Here is a 21,543-nt window from a genome sequence, read left to right as displayed (position 1 = left end):
GGTTAATCAGCTTTAGATCACATATGGCTGTGGCCAGAAGTTCACAAGAACTATTTATTTTGCTAAATTTCTCATTCATTGTATTTTATTAATGTCACTACCCCAACCCTAAACCTAAAAGTCATAGTAATGTAAAAACAGATCTGGATATGCGGTCTTCTCTATTAGTATAGCTGATTAACCACAATAATTATTTATATCATTTATTAAATTTCCCATTGATAGTATTTTATTAACGTCTACCCCTACCCCAACTCTAGAATTGTAAAAACAGACCTGGATCTGGAGTCTTCTTTATTAGTATAGCTGATTAACTACGATAAATGTTTATGTTGTTAAACCCCATCTAGGGGTAAGGATGCAACATAAAAGGGAAGACTGCACACATAATGATGCTTAAGTAAATGTATAGAAATTTTATTTACAGAATGATTTTCTCAAACAAAATTTGTCTTTTTCAACTTCTGACCAGCTTTCAGGAGCTGACCAGGCCAAAATAAAAAACAAAACCATCTAAATTTAAATTCCCTCTAACTTCCCTATTTCCAGCAAATGAAAAGAAAGGAAAAAACTTTATTACCTAACTCCCTTGTCCACAAAAGCAATCAATAAAAGAGGGTACAAAAGAAAATGGTGCCAAGCTCCCTACTTACTATGTCCAAATATTTTAATTCAGTGAACAAATCAAAAAAGGGCAAAACATCAAAGTAGTCTGTTAACCAACAGGGGTCAGATTTTCAATGACAACGAAGCAAGAGCTAGTGCACTAAATACTGAGATCTTTTCTATTAGTATAGTTAATTAACCATGTGGATGGATGATAACAGCCGTCTGAACCTCCTAGTAGGTACAGAAAACCCCTACTGGCCTATATCTATTAGCTAATAACCACTGATAATGCCCATTCAATCAAGTGATTACATTTGAAGTTTGGGCATTCCTGTCTTGGTGCATCTTTAAATTAATACCATAAAATATCTGCCATTCAAATTTTAGGGTCAGTAAGAATTATTATTATTATTTTTAAGAATATCTTGTGCTCACTGAGGCTGCATTTATTCTAATATGATGCCTTAGTACTCAACAAACAATTTTTCAACAAAAATAGTTATGAATTTAAAAAAAAAAACAGTTAACCTTGTGTTTTTTCTTTGTGAACATATCTTCAATAAATACAAGGTCTCCACTATCAAACAATTTTTTTATATGTTTATATATAAAATAATAATACCATCTTGCTGAATAAATGCATCAGGTTTGGCAATATGTCAAATGTGGGACTGGTACTTCAGCAAGTTTATCTTTTTGTTTTGTTTTTTCCTCCTCCAGTGGCAGGCCATCTCTTTGACAGTGATAGAGAAAGTACAGATAGCTGCAGCCGTTCTGGGTTCCCTGTTCCTGATAGCCAGTATCTCCTGGCTGGTGTGGTCATCCCTCAGCCCATCGGCCAAGTGGCAACGGCAGGACCTGCTCTTTCAGATCTGTTACGCCATGTACGGCTTCATGGACCTGGTGTGCATCGGTAGGTCCTTGGATATTCAGTAAATACTGCAGTTTACTTTTTACATGTTTGATTCTTTACCTATTTGAGTGTCAGACAGAAAAAAAATACATTGTGACTAAACCAGCTGAATGTATGACATATATACCATTGAATTACAAGCCCACTTTCACCTTAAAACACAGTAAAGCGAGCAACTAAATGAGCTACTGTAGCAGATCTGAGCAGAAGATTGTGTTTTTCAGCCAAGCCACAGGGAGTCAGAGTAATTGCTGCATTTCACTTAATATCAAGCATTTTAATGTATCTACTGAATAAAACACTTTGCAATAGAAAAGGAAAGGCTGAAGGATTGAGAACTGGAAATTGATTCCTGCCTAGATGCGATTCAAATTCAAATTGGCCACAGTTGACTGGCTGTCAAACCTAAAATTTTTACTAATCCTTAAACCATGAGCTGTTTTAAAAACATCCGATATAAAATATCAGAATATTAAAAAATTTGAAATTAAACTAGCTAACCTAAACTTGGGTTATATTAAGAATGAAATCTAGCTTACAGAACACCACAACTTTTTTTTTTTTTAATTGCATGTGAAATGGAACACATTATGAAATGAAAACTATTGAAGTCACACTTTTTATACAGACAAATGTCCCAGAAATATATCAAAAGTGATTAATGTGAGTGGGTGGTTGCCACTTACAGCTGAGCTCCTTTTGTTGTTTGTTAAGATTTTCTAATTGGTAAACCTAAAAACATTCCAATGAAATTTTAAACATTACGAGTTAGGGCTTTAATAGAAGCCCATACTGTACAGCCTGTCTTGAAAGGTTTATGCGGAATCGTTAAAAAAATCTATTTCTCAATTGAGAAAATTAATGGACTTTTGACTTGCAGACCATTTTAAGTGCCCACTGTTGCTTTCTGTTCCAAATGGTACTTTCAATACTTGCTCAATCTCATTTGGAAGAACCTTTCAACTGAACTATTTTACAAAGGGCACTTTTTCAAGGCTATTAAAGTGTACAGTCAATCAGCACTTCAATGAAGTAATTGTGCAGTTTTGTTTGTCATTTATATGATTTTGGATTTTAAAATGCTCAGTTGTTCTCATGTGCCTAAGGACTGTTGGAGAGAAAGAAAATTAAAGCAGTACTATATAAAAAAAAATTAACCTTGAAACTTTGATCTTCTCATGAAAACTTTCTGCCTAATTCACATACATGAGATTGTTCTTCTGTTAGTTTTTCTGTTAGTGGATTTGAATTGTTCTCATGGAGCATCCTAGGAAGCAAGGGAGCAAAATAATCTTGTTTTTCATTTTGACATAAGATTATATTACACCATTGGCAGATTATTTAGCTTGTTTTAAAGGGCACCTAGGTAAGCTTTTTTTCAGATTTAATATGAGTCTTTTGTGTCTCCAGAATGTGTCTGTGAACTTTCAGCTTAAAACACCCATCAGATTTGTTTTTTATTGTACCTTTAGATTCTACTTTATACATTTTTGCACTGGGTGGCGGTTTTGCTGTACAGCGCCTTTAAGACTAGTCCACCGTTTCTACATGGCTTTCTGCGTGCCTTATTCTCCTCCCTCGGCTGCATCAGACAACAAACAGACATAAAGGAAGCAGATGTCACGTAGAGTTTGTGAGAAATATTACAGTAAGAACATTAACAATGAGTATTTGATGCAATTGCTGTGTTAAGTTACAACGAGTCGCACACAATGTCGTTACAAAGTTCACGCGCACACACACACAGACAAACACACAGATACCCAGCATGAACACGATACGCACATTTACAGACTGCGCTCATTTAGCTTTTTCTACTCTTTTTGCACGCAAATGTGACCGGATACAGGTTAATCTCCACTGCTGTATGGATATCTGTTATGTTCCCCTTCGGTTGGGGAACTTCAGTGCTATACAGTGGATTTGATCTTGGAAAATCCACATATGGGAGGATTCGGTTCAGAAGCCGCTTGTCTGGAAGAGTATTGAACGGGCCAATGAAGCAATGAATTGGCAGCATAAGCTTGCACAGGTGTGCTTCATTGATGAGGGTTCCTCCTGCTGTGATCCAGCAATTCCGAGCGAACGAGAGCATTCTCCTGGTCCAGAGTGTGTACACGCAGCGGCAGACGGTCGAGCTGGATTTCTCCCTTGCCTGGTGTTCTTTGGGTCCGGTCCTCCAGAGCGGTGCGCATAAAGTTGCAACTTCACAAAGAGAGCAACACAGTCGTGCAGCACGTCCTTTTCAGGACGGCGCTTTGACTGTGCGTTTCTGGATGTGGTGGTCTCCTGTCCTCGGATGATGGGCACGGGCACATCGTTGCATGCCTGGGGGGTCCAGCATGTTAATGCGCTGCTTGCGGGCAGTTCATGTCGTCATTGCGATGCCATGACTGTTGCGCTGTAAAGATCGCGGCTAGCCTTTGCAAAAGGGCGAACCACCCCAGTTGTCCCCTGCTCTGCAACGGGCACTCGGGCAGATCTGAGGGTTTCAGCGAGAGATAATCCGTCGCCCGCGGACCTCCCGCTCCTCCAAGCGCTCCATCCAAGCTTCGGGCGGGGTAAGCGATCCGTCTTACAGATGGTAGCCCTTACGCTCGATGACACCGGAGACCAGATGTCCACTGTGGCATAGGAGGGTGGGCTTTCATTGTCCGATGATGATCCAGGCCGTGAGTTGGAGATGGTTTATCCCCCAGCTCCGCGGCCGGACTGACTAGAGGGGCGTCCCCTTCTTCCCGGAGGTGCACAGCTCACGCGTTCTTGAAGTGTCCCTCCACCCTCACCACTCTTGACGGTGGAACGGCCAGGGGGTATGTGGCGATTCCTCAAGTTGAGTGCGCGATGGCGGTCAATCTGCGCGGCACCTCTAAATGGCGGGGTCTGCCTCGTCTCCCATCCAAATCCTGTAAGTTATCTGCCTACCTTGGAGCTAGAGCTTACAAGGCTGCGGGCCAGGCTGCTTCCGCCTTGCATGCGATAGCCACATATCAGTGCTACCAAGCGCAGGCGCTGGCTGAGCTGCATGAGGATGGGTCCTACCCAGGCGTATGAGCTTCGCACCGCAGCCGACTAAGCTCTTGGGACTACTAAGTCCGCTGCGTGTGCGTTGGAGAGGACGATGTCCACATTAGTGATTCAGGAGCGCCACTCCTGGCTGATATGTGCAAAGTCAACAAAGTCCGCTTTCTTGACTTCCCCATATCCCAAGCTGGCATGTTCAGTGACACCGTCTGTGTATTCAACCAGGAATTTGAGGTGGTGAGAGAGCAGTCTGATGGGTGATGTCTTATCGGCGGGTCTGTAAGCCCGCTCCGCCCGCCGTGCCATCCATACCTGCTCCTCGCCAAAGGCTCCCGCCCACGAGAGCTGCACCGCCCCCGCACATGCCTCTGGCGAAGGGAGCGCATCGAGAACCTCGGAAGCAGGCAGCCCTTCTCTCACCTACAGCTCTTCCGTGGGACCCGCGCGCTTCCCAGATCAGCACACCCACTCCGCGCTGCCCCACTGCTGGTACGTCAGCGATTGTAGTGATGAGTCCATTAGCGAGAGCTCTGCCTGCCTGGTTAGCGCGGGCCAGCTCTTCGCGGTGGCTCATACGCAGAATCAGACTTGGCTATGCAATTCAGTTTGCGAAACGGCCCCCCAAGTCACAGGTGTGTATTCACCAGGGTCAGCTCCCTTTCTGCCGCTGTCTTGCGAGAGGAGATTGCTGTCCTCCTGGCGGAGGATGCAATCGAGCCGCTCCCTCCAGCCGAGATGGAGAGCGGGTTTTACAGCCCACACTTCATCGTGCCTAAAAAGAGCGGTGGGTCACGGCCAATCCTAGATCTGCGCGTTTTGAACCGCTGTCTGCACAAGCTGCCGTTCTGCAGCATTAGACCTGATGGACGCGTATTTCCATGTCTTCAATCTTCCTCGCCACCGTCAGTTCCTGCGGTTTGCGTTTGAAGGTCGAGCTTGGCAATACAAAGTCCTCCCCTTCGGGCTCTCTCTGTCTCTGCCGGTCCTCACCAAGCCCGCGAAGGGTGCATTAGCGCCCCTTCGGCTCGTGGGCATCCGCATACTCAATTATCTCGACGACTGGCTGATTTTTGCCCACTCTCGGAGCAATTGATTATGCACAGAGACAAAGTGCTCCGGCACTTCCACCTGTTGGGGTTTCAGGTCAACCGAGAAAAGAGCAAACTCGCCCCCATGCAGAGGATCTCTTCTCTCGGGCTGGAGCTGGACTCGGTCACCATGGCAGCGCGCCTCTCCGGAGAGCGCGCTCAGCTGATGCTGTACAGTCTGAGAGAGCTTGACAGTAAAATAGTGGTCCCACTGAAACTATTTCAGAGGCTCCTGGGGCATATGGCATCCGCAGCCGCTTCACGCCACTCGGATTACTCTATATGAGACCACTTCAGCACTGGCTTCACAATCGAGTCCCCAGACGCGCATGGCACGCGCGCGCACACCGAGTCTCTGTTACTGCTCTGTGTCTCAGCGTCCTCAGCCCTTGGAGCGACCCCTCGTTCCTACAGGCCTGAGTGCCTCTAGGACAGGTGTCCAGTCTTGTTGTCGTTTCAACAGACACTTCCAACACGGGCTGGGGGGCTGTGCGTTGCGGGCATGCGGCTGCGGACCTGTAGAAAGGTACCCAGAGCTGTTGACAGTGTTCCTCGTTCTCCACCGTTTTTTTCCGGTGCTGGAGCGGCAACACGTGCTGGTCAGGCCGGACAGTACGGCGGCGGCGTATATCAACCGTATGGGGGGTGTGCGCTCTCGCCGCATGTCTCAGCTCGCCCGCCGTCTGCTCATCTGGAGTCATCCACGGCTGAAATCGCTGCACGCCATTCATATTCAGGTAAGCTCAACCGTGCAGCCGATACGCTCTCACGGCAGCCTTACGTCCTGGAGAATGGAGACTCCACCCGGAGTCTGTTCAGCTGATATGGGCGCGATATGCACTGGCTTACAGCTGGCCTCGGGGCATGCGCAAATACGCGTTTCCCCCAGTGAGCCTGCTCGCGCAGTTACTTTGCAAGGTCAGGGAGGACGAGGAACAGGTTGCTTGTTGCGCCCCTCTGGCTCAACTGGACCTGGAGGTCAGAGCTCTCCCTCCTCGCGATGGCCCTCCCCTGGCAGTTCCCTTCGAGAGAGCACCTACTCTCTAAGGGACAGGGCACCATCTGGCACCCTCACCGATCTTTGGAGGTCCTTAGACGCGAGGAAGACTTAGGTAACCTCAGATTGCGGTGGCTAATACCATAACTCGGGCTAGAGCCCCCTCCCCGAGCGCGCCTATTCCCTGAAGTGGAGTCTATTCACTGAACGGTGCGTCTCTCGCAGAGAAGACCCCCGTAATTTGCCAGATCAGCGTTGTGCTTTCTTTACGCCGAGAGAAGCTGGAGAGCAGGCTGTCGCCCTCCACACTCAAGGTTACGTGGCTGCCATCTCCACTCTCATGAGGCGGTGGCTGGCAGCACCGTGGGAACGCATAACCTCATCATCCGGTTCCTCAGGGGCGCTAGGTGAATTAATCCACCCCGCCCCCTCTCATGCCCTCTTAGGATCTCGCCCTCGTTACACGAGCCGCGTTAGATCCCTTCGATTCTCGACTCAGTATCTTTCTGTCCCTGAAGACAGCTCTGCTGGTTGCTTTGATATCGATTAGAGGGTCGGGGACCCAGAGGCATTTTTCGGTCAGTGATTCGTGCCTGTAATTGGGCTGGCTTTCTCTCACGTCCTGAGACCCCGCCTGCGATATGTGCCCAAGGTTCCTACCACTCCGTTTTAATACCAGGTAGTAAGTCTGCAAGCGCTCCCCCGGAGGAGGCAGACCCAGCCCTTTCTTTATTGTCCAGTTCACGCCTTATCCGGACCGTACTCAGAGTTTAGCAGCTCTTCGTCTGTTATGACGGTCAGCAGCAGGGAAGTGCCGTATCGAAATTAAGTTTTCCCACTGAATTGTGGATGCCATTCTCTCGCTTATCAAAGCCGAGGTGAGCCGCATCCCCCGAGAGTGCATGTGCACTCCACTCGGAGCTTCGCATCTTCTTGGGCGTGCGCGCACGGTGCCTCTCTAACAGACATCTGTAGAGCTGCGGGCTGGGCGACACCCAACACATTTGCAAGGTTTTACTATCTGCGAGTGGAGCCAGTTTTCTCAAGGGTATTAGGTAACCCTTTGGTGATTGAGGAAACAATTTGGTAGGGTGTTGAAACACGCTTGCTGCGCCATTCTCCTTAACACAGAGAAACGTGCGCCTTTTTATTTGACAGTAAAGTTCTCCATCAGGTGAGCCCTGCAGATTCCTCCGTGGCCCCCAGCACTGACTCAGCGGAGGAGTCACTTGCTGGCCCACTACGTTGTTGGTCTGCCCGCGTCTTGGGTATAGGTGCCTGCTATGCGTGATCCCCACTAGGCGATCCCATATGCTTATTCCGCCACGGTGAAGTCCCCCCCCCCCCGGATGGACCCGTGTCTTCCCTTTCCGCTAACCACTTTTTTCTATGCGCACTCTCCCTTCTTAGGGCTAGTCCATATGTAAATTCTGCCATCTATTCCCCCCTTGGGTAGCGGATGGCCTCTGCAGCGTCCTCCCTATCGGGATTGCACGCTTCCCAACGTACTGTTGTATTCCTATAATTATCTAGACGCTCACGACTTCCCAAAAATATATCTAAATCCGTAAACTTCTGTTGAAGTGGGATAAATTAGGGCCAGGGACACGTTGGAGGACCGCACCTCCCATGATGTGGGTGAGTCACGCTTGCTTGAGTATCCCCTCATCGGGGGCGTTGGTAAGGTGCAGTCATTATGGCGTTTTCCATAGTTCTCCCATATGTGGATTTTCCAAGATCAAATCCACTTTATAGCACTGAAGTTCCCCAACCGAAGGGGAATGTTTGAGGTTACAGAAGTAACCCTTCGTTCCCTGAGGAGGGCAACGGAAGTGCTATACTCCATCGCCATAATAACTGTCCCTTAGCTGTTTGAAAGTCTCTTCAGCTTAAAAGGATGGCGTTTGCTCGCTCCAGGTGTGCTTATATGCTGGGATAATTGGTAATGAGGCACACCTGCGCAAGCTTACGCTGCCAATTCATTGCTTCATTGGCCCGTTCAATACTCTTTCAGACAAGCAGCTTCTGAACCGAATCCTCCCATATGTGGATTTTCCAAGATCAAATCCACTGTATAGCACTTCCGTTCCCCTCCTCGGGGAACGAAGAGTTACTTCTGTAACCTCAAACGTTAATGTACAAAATATGTTAAGATATGTTTATATCACCCCAATATGACCGCCTATACACAATACCTACACATATTTCTGTCCAAACAGCTTGAAAAGTAGATTTTCACCATAGGTGCCCTTTAAAGGAAAACTTAACTTAATTTTAGCATATTATTTAGTAAAAGGAGTTTTTTTTTTATTGTCTAGAAAATGCTTTTTTTGCAGTGTACCGTGTATCTGTTTCAACAAACAAGACTCAAAAATGAATTATTCAGTCTACTTCACATCTGATCTAAAGAGTCCTGTTACTTCAAAGCCTAGTAATTGTACAATAATGTCCAAAGTATAATAATTATGGACATTATGGCTACATGACATGCTGACATTTAAAAAAAAAATTATATTTGTAAACAATGCTCTGTACAATTATGAGTGACAGAAAACTAGACTAACATACTGCCATAATTCTGGAGAGGAGCCTGGATGCAGACCTGGTGCAGTGCAATCTGAGCTGCATCCAGTCATTTTTAATAAGCTCACCTAACCCCACCCCTAACCCTATGCCTCACAGTGATGTTATATTGTGTCTGACATTGCTTCCCTGTGAGATGCAGTCTCAGCTTGCATCATATGCTTGCATCCAGATACTTTTGTAATTTTGTCATATTTTGGAGAAACAATAAAGAAGAAAGACACTAGAAATAAGTAATGTGCTGATATTTGTGGGACAGTGTAACAGACTGCTTTAGTGAATATGGTTTCACTTTAAGTTGACTCTTTCAGTCAACAAATGCAAATGCAACAACAGTTTTATGACACTTTTAAAAGGCAATTGTGCTTATCAACAACAAAGGTGGAGCCCCAAGAGAATAGTGCATAGTGTTGCTTTAGTGTGTATTTTTTACAAAAATATTTACATGTGAAATTATTTGTTTTGCTGCAACATTTATTTCCATTTGTTTCCAAAAGCATAATGTTTAGTAAGCTTTCACACCTGCTCTGTATAGTTTGGGTTGAATTGCAATAGAGTTAGCTTTCCTGTTGTTGTGGCTCATTTGGGCTGGTGTTAATGTTGCAGTCACATTTGAGTCAAACAAACAAACATACTGGAGCTAAACCTGATTGAAGAGGTGGTTTGGGTATGTTTTCAAACAAACTTTGGAGCTCTTTGTTTATAGTGAGAACAGATCCAGCTGCAAAAAATACTTCATATTTTTGGACTAAACCAACTGCCCTAATCAGTTGCACTCTATATTAAGAAATAAGGGCAATTATTTTTTTACAGTCCTTTAGCAGCAGCTACATTGTAACTCACAAACAAACTTTTGAAGTAACTTGCTTCAACCTTCAGCTTTTGCAATGCATAAAATCCTTGGGTAACATTTTAGTTTAAGTAACATTGCACACCGTTTACTATTGGCTCATTACATGCCTATTATTAATTTACTGTAACTAATTAACCCTAATCCTATTCAATAACTAAATCCAACTACTACCTTTCTAAGGTAGTATTTCTCCTAAACACTGTTTTGTCTAAAATGAAAGTCATCGGTTAACAGTCATTAGTAGGTTTGGAAAAAGTTAGGTCCTTTACATGTTTATGTTTTATCCATAAATTGTAAAAGATACAGAAGTATCTATAGACATAGTCCGTAGTCCGGATCTATGACGTCACCCTAAGGTTTCTGAAGAGCGCAAATGAACAGAGCTACAGATGCCTGCTAGCATTTTGCTTAGACTGGCTTTTATTTGAGCGAAACGCTTAGTACTTAATTATCAGCGACTCGTTTGTGTTCTGACCAAATGAGCTTGATTGTGTGCGATATCAATAAAGTGTTTGGTCTTTTAAAAACACTGTTGTAATACATTGAGCCACTAAGCATTGTTTTTCTACAAGAGGAAATCGCAAATTATTTCCAAATACTTCAAATACGGTCTTTGTTAGTAAATGCATTTCTATTTATGAAATCCAGGCATAACACTCGTGACAATGTTTCAGATTACTGTTTTATAGACTACAGCTAGTCAAGATTCTGGAGTGCATTCAAGTTCAAAAGAACATTCTAAATAATAAATTATCTTAAATAAAACAGATACATTTTTAGATATGGTATATAAGTATATCAGTTTACTCACCTGGGAAATGGAGGCCACTTAAATGATTTGTGTACACAATTAGGTACACACAGCATGCCATATTACCTGATCATTCGTCGCCTTGTAATTATAACGTTCTATCTGGCAGATAGTCTGCTTTTTATATTTAATAAAAATAAATAAATAAAAATTGGTTTTGTAACAAGATGTTATTGCTAGAGAAAGTTACATTTTTGTTTTCTATATAATTTGTTTATTGTTTTAGGATGAATATTTTTTCTTGTTCAAATTAAGCATACCTGTACAATGCTGTGCTAAATATTTTGTCCTGTGGAGATGATAATTTTATGTAATTAGTATGCCAATAATTATTGAATTATATCCTTTATATAAACTATTGATGTATATTTATTGAATTATATGCTTCATGAATTAAACAAAAGCTTTTGCCCTTCAAGGCTTATCAAATTTAAAAACTTAAAAAAAAAAAATAAAATAAAAAACAGACAATGAGCAAATGAGTTGTATAACAAACACTGTTAAAAAGGTTCCAGGGTTCCACACAATTCCTTTATGTTGTCCCAACACAAATTGATTAAGTTAACTTAACACTTTTGACAATTTTATGTGGATTGAACATAAAAAATTAAGTTGTCCCAATGAAATCTCAAGAATTATGTTGTTTTAGCTCATTTACTTTAAACAAGCAAAACAATAAAATAAATAAATAAATAAATATATATATATATATATATATATATATATATATATATATATAATTTTTTTGAGTGAAGTTTAATCAACACTGATAAAAGTTTAACTGACTTAATTTAGACACAAAAAAAATCACATTTAATATACTAAATTATTTTTAAACTGTTTCTTCTCAGTTTTACACTGTAAAAAATGCAGGGTTCCACAAAATTCATTCATGTTGTCCCAGCACAAATCGATTAAGTTAACTTAACACTTTTAACAAATTTATGTGTATCGAACATAAACGAATTAAGTTGTTCCAATGAAATTGTGTTTCAAGAATTGTGTTGTTTAAGCTTTTTTAAACAAGTATGTTGAACAAGCAAAAAAAAAAAAATTTTTTTTTTGGGGCGCATGTGGTGCGACATTATTTAGTCGACTCTGGTTTTTGGTTTCTTTTTGGTCTTTTCCACTGTCAATGGAGCAGTCCGGTGGAATTACAAAGAAAGCCGATTCTGATTGGTCTTCATGCATGCATTCAAAATGCTGATTGGCTCACAGAAATAACCTTTTAGAGCCAAGCTTGAGTTTGACTTTGATAAAAACTTTTGTTTTTTAAAGTCTTAAAATGTAAACAACTTATAAAAAACATCACACAATGTAAATAAGTCAATAATAATAAAAATATGTGAATTCCTCAATTTTGACAAAAATGTCAGATAGAACCATATAAATCTAAGGTGATGAATTGTAGGAAATAATTTCAAAATGCAGTTGACTGTGTAAAGCTGCATAAAACAAAACAAAAATATAATATCTATGCCGGCTAATCAGCTGGACTCAGCTGAGGTAATGTGATGGCAACCAGCGAGACCAAGTTGCCATGCCCTTAATTATGCAGACTTAATATAACTTAATAAAAACAAAACGGATACGTTTTTAAGAAAATCACCCCCCTCACTGTTGTCATGAAGGGTAATATTAGCCATATACACCAAAATTGTTTTTTGTACCAGGCTGTAATTATTTATTTTTCTGCTGTAAAGTTGGCCATTTTAACATTGGCTCAAAAAAATGTTCTCTATTACAGAGCCAGGACTAGCGAAATTTTGATGAATTGCAGTTTCAGTTACCTCCGTATTAGCTTCACGAGGGAAAGGGGGCGGTTGTCGGTTTTATCACTCAGTCAAAACTCTCTCATTCTTTGATTTCTTGAACTGGACATACACAAAGAGACACATTTATAGAATATATTTAAATGATCCGGTACTATAGACCTCATACATTTTTACATATTTGACATACATATTTTGTCCTGTATTTAAGGCACGTTGCCATTTTCTTCAAATAAATGCTCTAAAGTAGCAGGCCATTGATTAGCTTGTTTGGGTGTGTTTGATTAGGGTTGGAGCTAAACTTTGCAGTACACTGGCCCTTTGCTGATCCCTGCACTAAAGTATAAAGTTTGAAATGGATTTTTTTTTTTTTTTGTATGTTCAGTAGTTTATGAAAACAGAAATTATTTTTTTTAATAAAAACAACCTACTAATGACAAAACCAAGGAACTGATGATAACTTTGAAGGGGTCTCCACATTTTTCTAGAGCTTTATAGATTTGTTTAGAGTGTTCCAAATATGCACTTGGGACAGAAATGCCATTTCTCTTTAAGATTTTTACTTTTCAGAGTAAAGAGCTCACAGAAATGCTTTTATGATAATGGCAGCCTATTTGCTGATACTTTTGAGATATGTAGTGGTGAGTGAATAGACCTAATATTTAAGACTTGTGCTGTGTAATATGTTGTCACGCTATTCCAGAGTATTATAGGCTAGGATATGCTGAGTTTGATCTCAAGAGGAAAGGCAAGACAATAAGGGAGTCTAATCAGGCCAGCTTAAAAAGTGATCCCTCTAATGCATTGCCATGAGAGAAAACACACGCTACTCTCTCACCATCCGGATACAATTGAGGCAGTAAATAACAAACGCGCACACACATTGTATCGGTCTTTTGTCTCTCAGAGGAAATGTGCTCCTAATTTAATGATAAAATTGTGTTTCAATTAAATATCAGCTGAACAGCTTAGCTTTGCATTGCTGTAAAAAAAAAAAACTTATCTTAGGCAGGATGGCAGGGGTTTTGAGTGTTGGAGCTAAAAACTAGAGCATCGCTTAGAAAAAAAAAAAAAAACAGTTCACTAATGCTTTTTTAAAAGTGCTTGAGAACAGAAAAGATTAATATGTAAGAATGTGAGATTAAGGGGAGTTTTAGGAGATTAAGGAGAAATTTATTTTTGCCCAAACATTGCATATCCATGCAATCAATCTTTTTAAGCTTCCAGTAGTGTGTAAACATTGTTAAAGGGGTCCAAATGTAACATATATTGTTAGAGTGGTCTCAATGAACCAAGCTATTTGATTTTTTCTGAAGAGACATATTCACTTAATGGTAACCCAATTTAATTTAGCCTTTGCATAGTCTGTATGGGGAACAAATGTTACCTTTACATTAATTAATTTAACTGAATTACTTGGAATTGCACAGATGATGCTTTGAGGCTAATTTTATAGGTTACACATACTACATCATTTGCACCATTGACTTTTTTTTGTAATCTATTTAAGCAAATGCCTAATTTTGCTCTTGGTGTGAACCCAGCACTTTATAATGCATATGATGCAAACAGTGGCATTTCAGTGGCCAGAGCTTTTCAAATATAAGTGCACAATACACTACTAAAAGATTTTAGTTACTAGTTAATTAGTTAAAGTTATTTGTTACTAATAAAAGTTATGGTAACTAATAACCTTATCTTTTCCTAATTTGATTGTAATGCAATAATGTGCACCTTTTGTAGCTGCACTGGTCTAAATAAAATGATAGCCACGCTTCAAACTGATGTCTTTGCTGTTTATTTGTTACTCTCTCTCTCTCTCTTGACACGGTGTCTTGAAAAGTACAAGAAATAAAGTATATAACATTCCAAATATGCATTTCTTAGAGTTATTTTCAGTCTCTGATTTAAATGTTGGCTGGTATGCGTATGAACATGTACGACAACTCTGAATCCAGTAACATCAGTCCTCACACACAACATCATTCAAGTAAACTAACATAAAACAATACTTTACACAAAATGTAACAGAATTAAGTATGAGTTACTGTGTGCGCCCTCTAAGACCAAACAGATTAATGAATTTTCTCTGGCTCTCTATCGTTAGCTTCTTTCTGCCACAATGTCAGTTTGACCCATAATGCAATGGTCCCTTGTCTCACCAAACTCAAACATGTGATGTTATGCTCCAAAAGCAACTCTTTTATTTAAAACCCATAACTTCCAAACATTTCAAGGGTGCACATTCTCTGCTTTAAAATTAAATGTCATATTCATACATTCTAGCAAGTATTTTAAAACAATAAATTAACTCAAATTAATATGAATTTATAACAATTTATAAACACAAATATACACTTTGAAAAAAACATGTTCTTGATATTTACAGCTTTGAAACAATACTTATTCTGAAAGTCACTATACAAATTAACTTGAATCGAACTGAATTGAACTACTAAAAAATTTACTCATGTGAGTACAGGTAAACATCCACCAAGCAGCACGAATGGTGTGAATCACGCATCATGCATCTGCCACAAAAATGTCTTCTACACAAGTTTTAGTCATTTACCTCAAGCTGCAAATTAGCTTGAAGTAAAATAAAACATCCTCCGAAGAAGCTAGACCAAGTGAGATGGTGCTCTGGGTTTGGTGTGAACCCAGCAATAGGAATAATGTCCATCCTCAGTGCTGTTTAACACCCAACCTTCCCACCCTCCGTGACCCATTGTATGTTTGCGTGTATTCAGTTGCATGCAGGCTCATTTTGAAAACGTAGCCCTAAATTTCTGGAGATTGCGAATTATGTTGCCAGATGTATGGCTGCATTTCATTTATAAAACGAACGCTACAGGGTGGTATTATGGCATTCCTTTTTGCACTTAGCAGCTGACTGCTTACATCTGTATGGATGGCTTTCGCGCTGTTACCAATTTGTCCAGTTAGCTCGCCATGTATGTCGATGAACTTGAGGCACAGACAGGAGTTGCCAACAACTACAGGGTTTGAGTCTGGTGAGGAACAGTTAAAAAAGTTGGTAAGACAAAAACAGAATCCAAAAAATAAAATAAACAAGTGAATAACAGGGTGAGATGTGATAAAAATCTGAAAACCTGGTAAAAATCAGGCTAGTGCTTTTCTTTTACTGGATTGCTTTTTAAAATTGTCAGTTGGGTTTAGGAAAGTGGGTGGGCAGGTCAATCTGTGCTTTTGAGAATACTATTGGTTGGGTTTAGGGAAGAGGGAGGGTGGGTCAGTTGATTGGTCAGTCAGTCAGTCATTCAAACTGTCAGTTGACAGCGGCCTCTGGTGGATTTACATGAGAACTGCTGGCTTGAATGGCACTCGCAAGAGAAATTTGAGGTGTCAAAAAAGCATACACAGTGCCCCCTGGTGGATTCATGAACACAAAAACAGCAAAAAAAAAAAAAAAAAACGTAGCTCCTGTAATGTATTTTGTGGTATCTAGAAATGTATATAGAAATACATTTTCAGAATGAGTCTGGGTTGATATATTTAGAGCAAAACAAAATTTTAACATAATAAAAAATAATAACAAAAACTGTTAACGTAATGATAACCTATTAACTTGCCCAGCCCTAGAGTTTTTTTGGTCACGCTTTATTTTGATAGTCCGTTAGTTTAATCTACATGCCAACTACTTCTCATTAGATTATAAGTAGACTGTTGGGGTTGGGGTTAGAATTATAATTCGGGTTAGGGTTAGTGTAAGTTGACATGTACTTGCAAAGTTTCTTATAGTCAGTTAAATGTCTGTTAAGCAACGGTATTCACGGTATAGACAGTCTACTAATTCTCAAATGGACCATCAAAATAAAGTGTTGCCTTTTTTTTTCTTTTTTTTTTTTTACATAGCCACAGTTATAGAACAATAGTGGCTTATAAGCAAACTAAATTCTTCACATTTTCAGGACCCACTTAATTTATTTCTAAATAAATGTCTTTCTTAAAATAGTATAATGGGTATAATTATTTATATATATATATATATATATATATATATATATATATATATATATATATATATATATATATATATATATATATAATTACAAGCGGAAAACTAGTTGTCAATGTTACTAAACAGCCAGTCTCCACTGCACTCAGACTTGACGTGTGTGTTTTGTGTACTCTTGTGGGGTTTGGTAGTTGTGGAGCTATGAGCCATTCCAATCTCTGTCTTCCATCAGTGCCTTTATCAGTTTTGTGGTCTGGGTTCCTTCCGAATGCTTCGCTCTATACTCAAGAATTGGAAGCCACTGCCAGATAATGGATGATATATGTTCCTCTATTGGGTTCATTCATCAAACAACGCCATGTTAACCATAATGAGACTTTCCAGCATTATGGAAGTCCCCATTTTTTATAATTATTTTCGGCACTGTTGCGGACATTATTTACAGCTATTATCAGAACAGAAAAGAGACTTCATTGATACAGACATTCAAACTGCTTATACAGACTGTGAGGAATAATGTCACACGGCTGAAAAAAATAGTTGAAAACACATTTGCTTTCATGTACGATTGCTTCATCCTCTCCCTGGCCTCAACGGATTCTGCTCACATTGTATTTTTTGGGTCAAAACTGCAGCATGTTTATTTCAACAAAGTGACAAATAATTAATCCTGTGTACTCTTGCAATTATGGTTATCTGCCATGAATGGGGAGTAAATGAGTTTCTTACAGTACAGTACTGCAGAAAATATTATTTTAAATCATTAAATTATTATGTAGATCCACTCTGAATGGATCATTTGAATTATTTCCAGTTGTCAAATGAAAAAAGATTTTGAAGCAGTTTAACAAGTTAACTTGTAAGATTCAGCTCGTTTTCACCAGTTTAAATTTATTTTTACCTTGTCACACTGTAGTTAGTAGTTAGTTTTATTTTATGAATTTACTAACACAAACTAATAATGAACAATGCTTACAGTATTTACTAACAACAGTACAGTATTAATAATGCTTTATTTGTTTTTATGCTTGTTTACATTAGTTAATTCACTGTGGGTTAATATGAACTAACAATATGCAACTGTATTTTCATTAACTCATGTTTTACAAAGATGAATAAATTCTGCTCACTTTAAAAAATAAAGGTACGCGAGCTGTCACTGGGGTGGTACATATCGGTACCTCAAAAGTATTTATTAGTAACTAAAAATTTTAAGAGGTACACTTGTACTTTTTTTTACTAATATGTACCCTTGAGGTGTTAATATGGACCTTTTAGGTACAATTCAATTCATTTCACCTTTATTTCTATAGTGCTTTTACAATGTTGATTGTGTCAAAGCAGCTTCACATAGAATATTATAGTAAACTGAAACAGTGTCAGTGTTTTGAAAAGGTACCGCCCCAGTGACAGCTCGCGTACCTTTATTTCTGAGAGTGTATAACAGGGTTGCTCAACCCTGTTCCTGGAGATCTACCTTCAGCTACAACCTTGATCAAACACTTCTGTCTTTAATTCTATCACTCCTAGCTTAGCCTCTATTTCAGAAGTTGCCACAGCGTAACAAATCATAAACTATTTTGGCATATGTTTACACAGCGTATGCCCATCCAGTCACAACCCATTATTGGGAAACACACACACACACACTCTCACACACACTCTCACACTCTCACACACACACACACACATACTCTCACACATACTTACACACACACACACACACGCACGCACGCACGCACGCACGCACGCACGCACGCACGCGCGCACGCACACACACACGCACGCACGCACACACACACACACACACACACACACACACACACACACACACACACACACACACACTTTCATTGTTTATTCAATTCACCTATAGCACGTGTCCTTGGACTGTTGAGGAAACCGGAGCACCAGGAGAAAACCCATGCTAACACAGGGAGAACATGCAAACTACACAGAAATGCCAACTGGCCAAGCCGGGACCCAAATCAGTGACCTTGCTGTGAAGCGACAGTGCTAACCACTGAGCCACCGTGCTGCCTCTTTGTTTATTCATTTTAGTAAATACATAAAGAATTATTAACTTATAGAAATGTATTGTAAAGTGTTACCTTTTACTCCGCTACATTTGTGACATGGAGTAAAAAATAAAAGTAAAAAGTATACTATTCTGAAACTAAAAAGTTTCCCATAATAAAAGTATTCATGAATTACAGATTAAGAATTTTAAGAATGATTATACAGTAGTGTATTAAAAATACTTCACATCTGAGAGAATGAACGACATATTTTCCAAAAAACACTGATGCATTTATTGCTGATTAGGCTGGTTTTTATAACAAGCTGGTTGTGATCAAATACACAAAACAAACAATATGACCATTACACTTGGGTAACATGTTGTAGTTTTTTTTAGCATCATGACACAGTGGTCTAAAAATATAATATATAAAAAAGCTTTCCTATCTATTCCCTTTATACAACCCTGTCTCTGGCATTTTTAAGGAATTTATTCATGCATTCACAAAATTTTGGTGAAATGTTGTTGCCAAAAAGGTCTGTTATCAATAATTTTGTGATGTTTGAAGTCAGAGAAAAAACAGGCAGCTTTCTGTTTGTAAGCACAGCCAATATATGTAGCTAACTGTAACTGGGCACCATGGGAACTTCCTTGCCCTCATGCAAAACTCCAGTTTGCACACATTTCTATTGACCTTATTCTGTAATGAGGAATTTGCTCATTTTTGTGATTGTTTTAGAACTTTAGATTCAGCTGCCTATGGGAGAAATGACAGGAATAAACTGCAGAAATTAGTCTATTTGCTCTACAAAAAAGTGTGTTCATAATTATACATAAAAAGTAGAATAATGTAACAAGAAAATTACAGTTTGCAACATCAAGTAGCATAAAGAGCTGTTTTTGGCATCTAAAAATCAATATATGTAAATGAAACCGGAAGTACTGTATCAAGCCAAAAATATTCCAAAGGTTGCGCTTGCTCGTACATGAAGAATAAGGTCAATAGGAATAACTGGAATTCACCTAAGAAGTAGCAGACCAACAGTTAATGTGACTGCATTGTAAGCATTTGAAAACAGTATAGTAAGCATGAATATACAAGCCCAGGGCAGTAACCACATTTTTACCATTTTACTATCCAGTTTTAAAATTCAGTTTAGTCAAACAGCTGCTTGGTTTGAAAGTGATTTCCGTGTGAGCTGTGTCTGATTCATCCATTGTTACAAGATGTTAGAGAAAGGAATTTCCACACAAATTTTGCAGCAGTATGTGACGGTGTCTTAAATCAGTTTTATCACACAAATAAAAAAAATAAAACCATAAAGAACCCCTCTAAACACTGGGAACTCTATTCTTTCCTCTGTGTGAATACATGCACAAATATTGGAGAGAGCTTCGGCGCTACTGCCCCAGTTTGACGGATGAGGTTTAGACAGCTCTCCGTGCTGATATATTGCAGATCGGACATAAAACCATATGGGAATTACAGCAACAGTGTCAACAACTGCAGCCCACTCTTTAAAATCCACAAATGACAGCTGTGATGTAAAATATCTGCCACCTTGTGCTTGCAGTATAAATGGGCATCACAAAGCTGTAGAAGCTGAAGTGGAATGGCTGTTTCACCTCTCCAGTGGCTCAGAGGGAATAATGAGGTTCTCTCAGAGCAGCGCTATCTTGGGTAATCACTACCACAAAGAAAAAAGTAAGAGGCTGGATGGTATGAAGCTGAACAATAGCGATGTCGGGATTGTTTTAGTGGCTCATCAGTTTGTGCGTGTGCGAGCTGTAGATCAATGGCAGAGCTCCTCAACAGATTCTCTCTGTGAAATTTCGCTCTGTCTTTGAAAGCAGGCAGACTGAGAGGGAGACAGAACAAGAGTCCATTCTATCTGATTACTGTAGGTGGAGAGAATAGAGATAATGCCCAAAGGTAACCGTTTCAATGAAAACACTACAGCCAAAAAAAGTATTCATTTTAATAATCCCCTTGCCACAGGAAGAGGCCATCGGGTGCCCTGAGAGAGTCACTGTGTATCAAAAACAGTCTTCAATATACAACTCAAAAATGAGTAGAAAATGTAATTCATTTCAATTTTTTGAAAAAGTGATATTTTACAGACCAAGTATTTGATATTAAATATATATACAGACACACACACACAAAGGACTATATTTCAACAAAGGACTAAACAAGGGTCAGGAAAGACAGCAAGGCTAGACTAGGGTACACTTTGTAATGTTACAGTTAGACTCTGAGAAAATGAGAGATGTCTTTATAGAATTTTTAAGTCCAGGAAATCACTGATTATGAGTTTAAGTGTGTGTGTGTGTGTGTGTGTGTGTGTGTGTGTGTGTGTGTGTGTGTGTGTGTGTGTGTGTGTGTGTGTGTGTGTGTGTGTGTGTGTGTGTGTGTGTGTGTGTGTGAGAGAGAGAGAGAGAGGGAGAGAGAGAGAAAGAGAGAGAGACGCTGTATCCCAATTCGCAAAATATCCGTCTTAAATAGTATTTGAAAATAGAATTAGTTAGTCCCAAATTGTAGTATGTTGAAAAGAGCATGCCAAAGGTTCCCAGATGGTTTACTATTTCCGGTAAAAATTTCAAGTGTAGAAGCATCCATACTCTAACCGCTGATATTCCCCACAGTACATTATGCGTTGGACGTGAGTTCGATTAGAACTACAAACGCAGATGAAAAGTGTAAATAAACCTCAAGCATGATGTAAGCTTGAGACCAACCGTCAATTAGAGAGGCTTTAGTGAAGATGTTTGTATAACTGTTAATTAATATCTAGCCAACTGGAAAACCACATTAAATCACCACGTTAAATCATATTTTCTGTGTTATATTTCATCTGCAACAACAATACTGAACTTATAAAAAGACGTGTTTG

General features: G+C 39.9%; 1 protein-coding gene across 2 annotated transcripts in view; it reads left to right on the top strand.

The window, feature by feature from the left end:
- The window catches only part of marchf4a (membrane-associated ring finger (C3HC4) 4a), an 84,695-nt gene that overhangs the window by 47,040 nt on the left and 16,112 nt on the right, over window positions 1-21,543 (top strand). For both annotated transcript variants that reach the window (XM_068219393.2, NM_001045411.1), the window contains 1 exon segment: window positions 1,330-1,522. In XM_068219393.2, coding sequence (XP_068075494.1) covers window positions 1,330-1,522 — 193 coding nt within the window.

The sequence above is a fragment of the Danio rerio genome, chromosome 1 (genome assembly GCF_049306965.1).
Source record: "Danio rerio strain Tuebingen ecotype United States chromosome 1, GRCz12tu, whole genome shotgun sequence".
Taxonomy (NCBI): Eukaryota; Metazoa; Chordata; class Actinopteri; order Cypriniformes; family Danionidae; genus Danio; species Danio rerio.
This window is presented reverse-complemented; position numbering and strand designations above follow the sequence as displayed.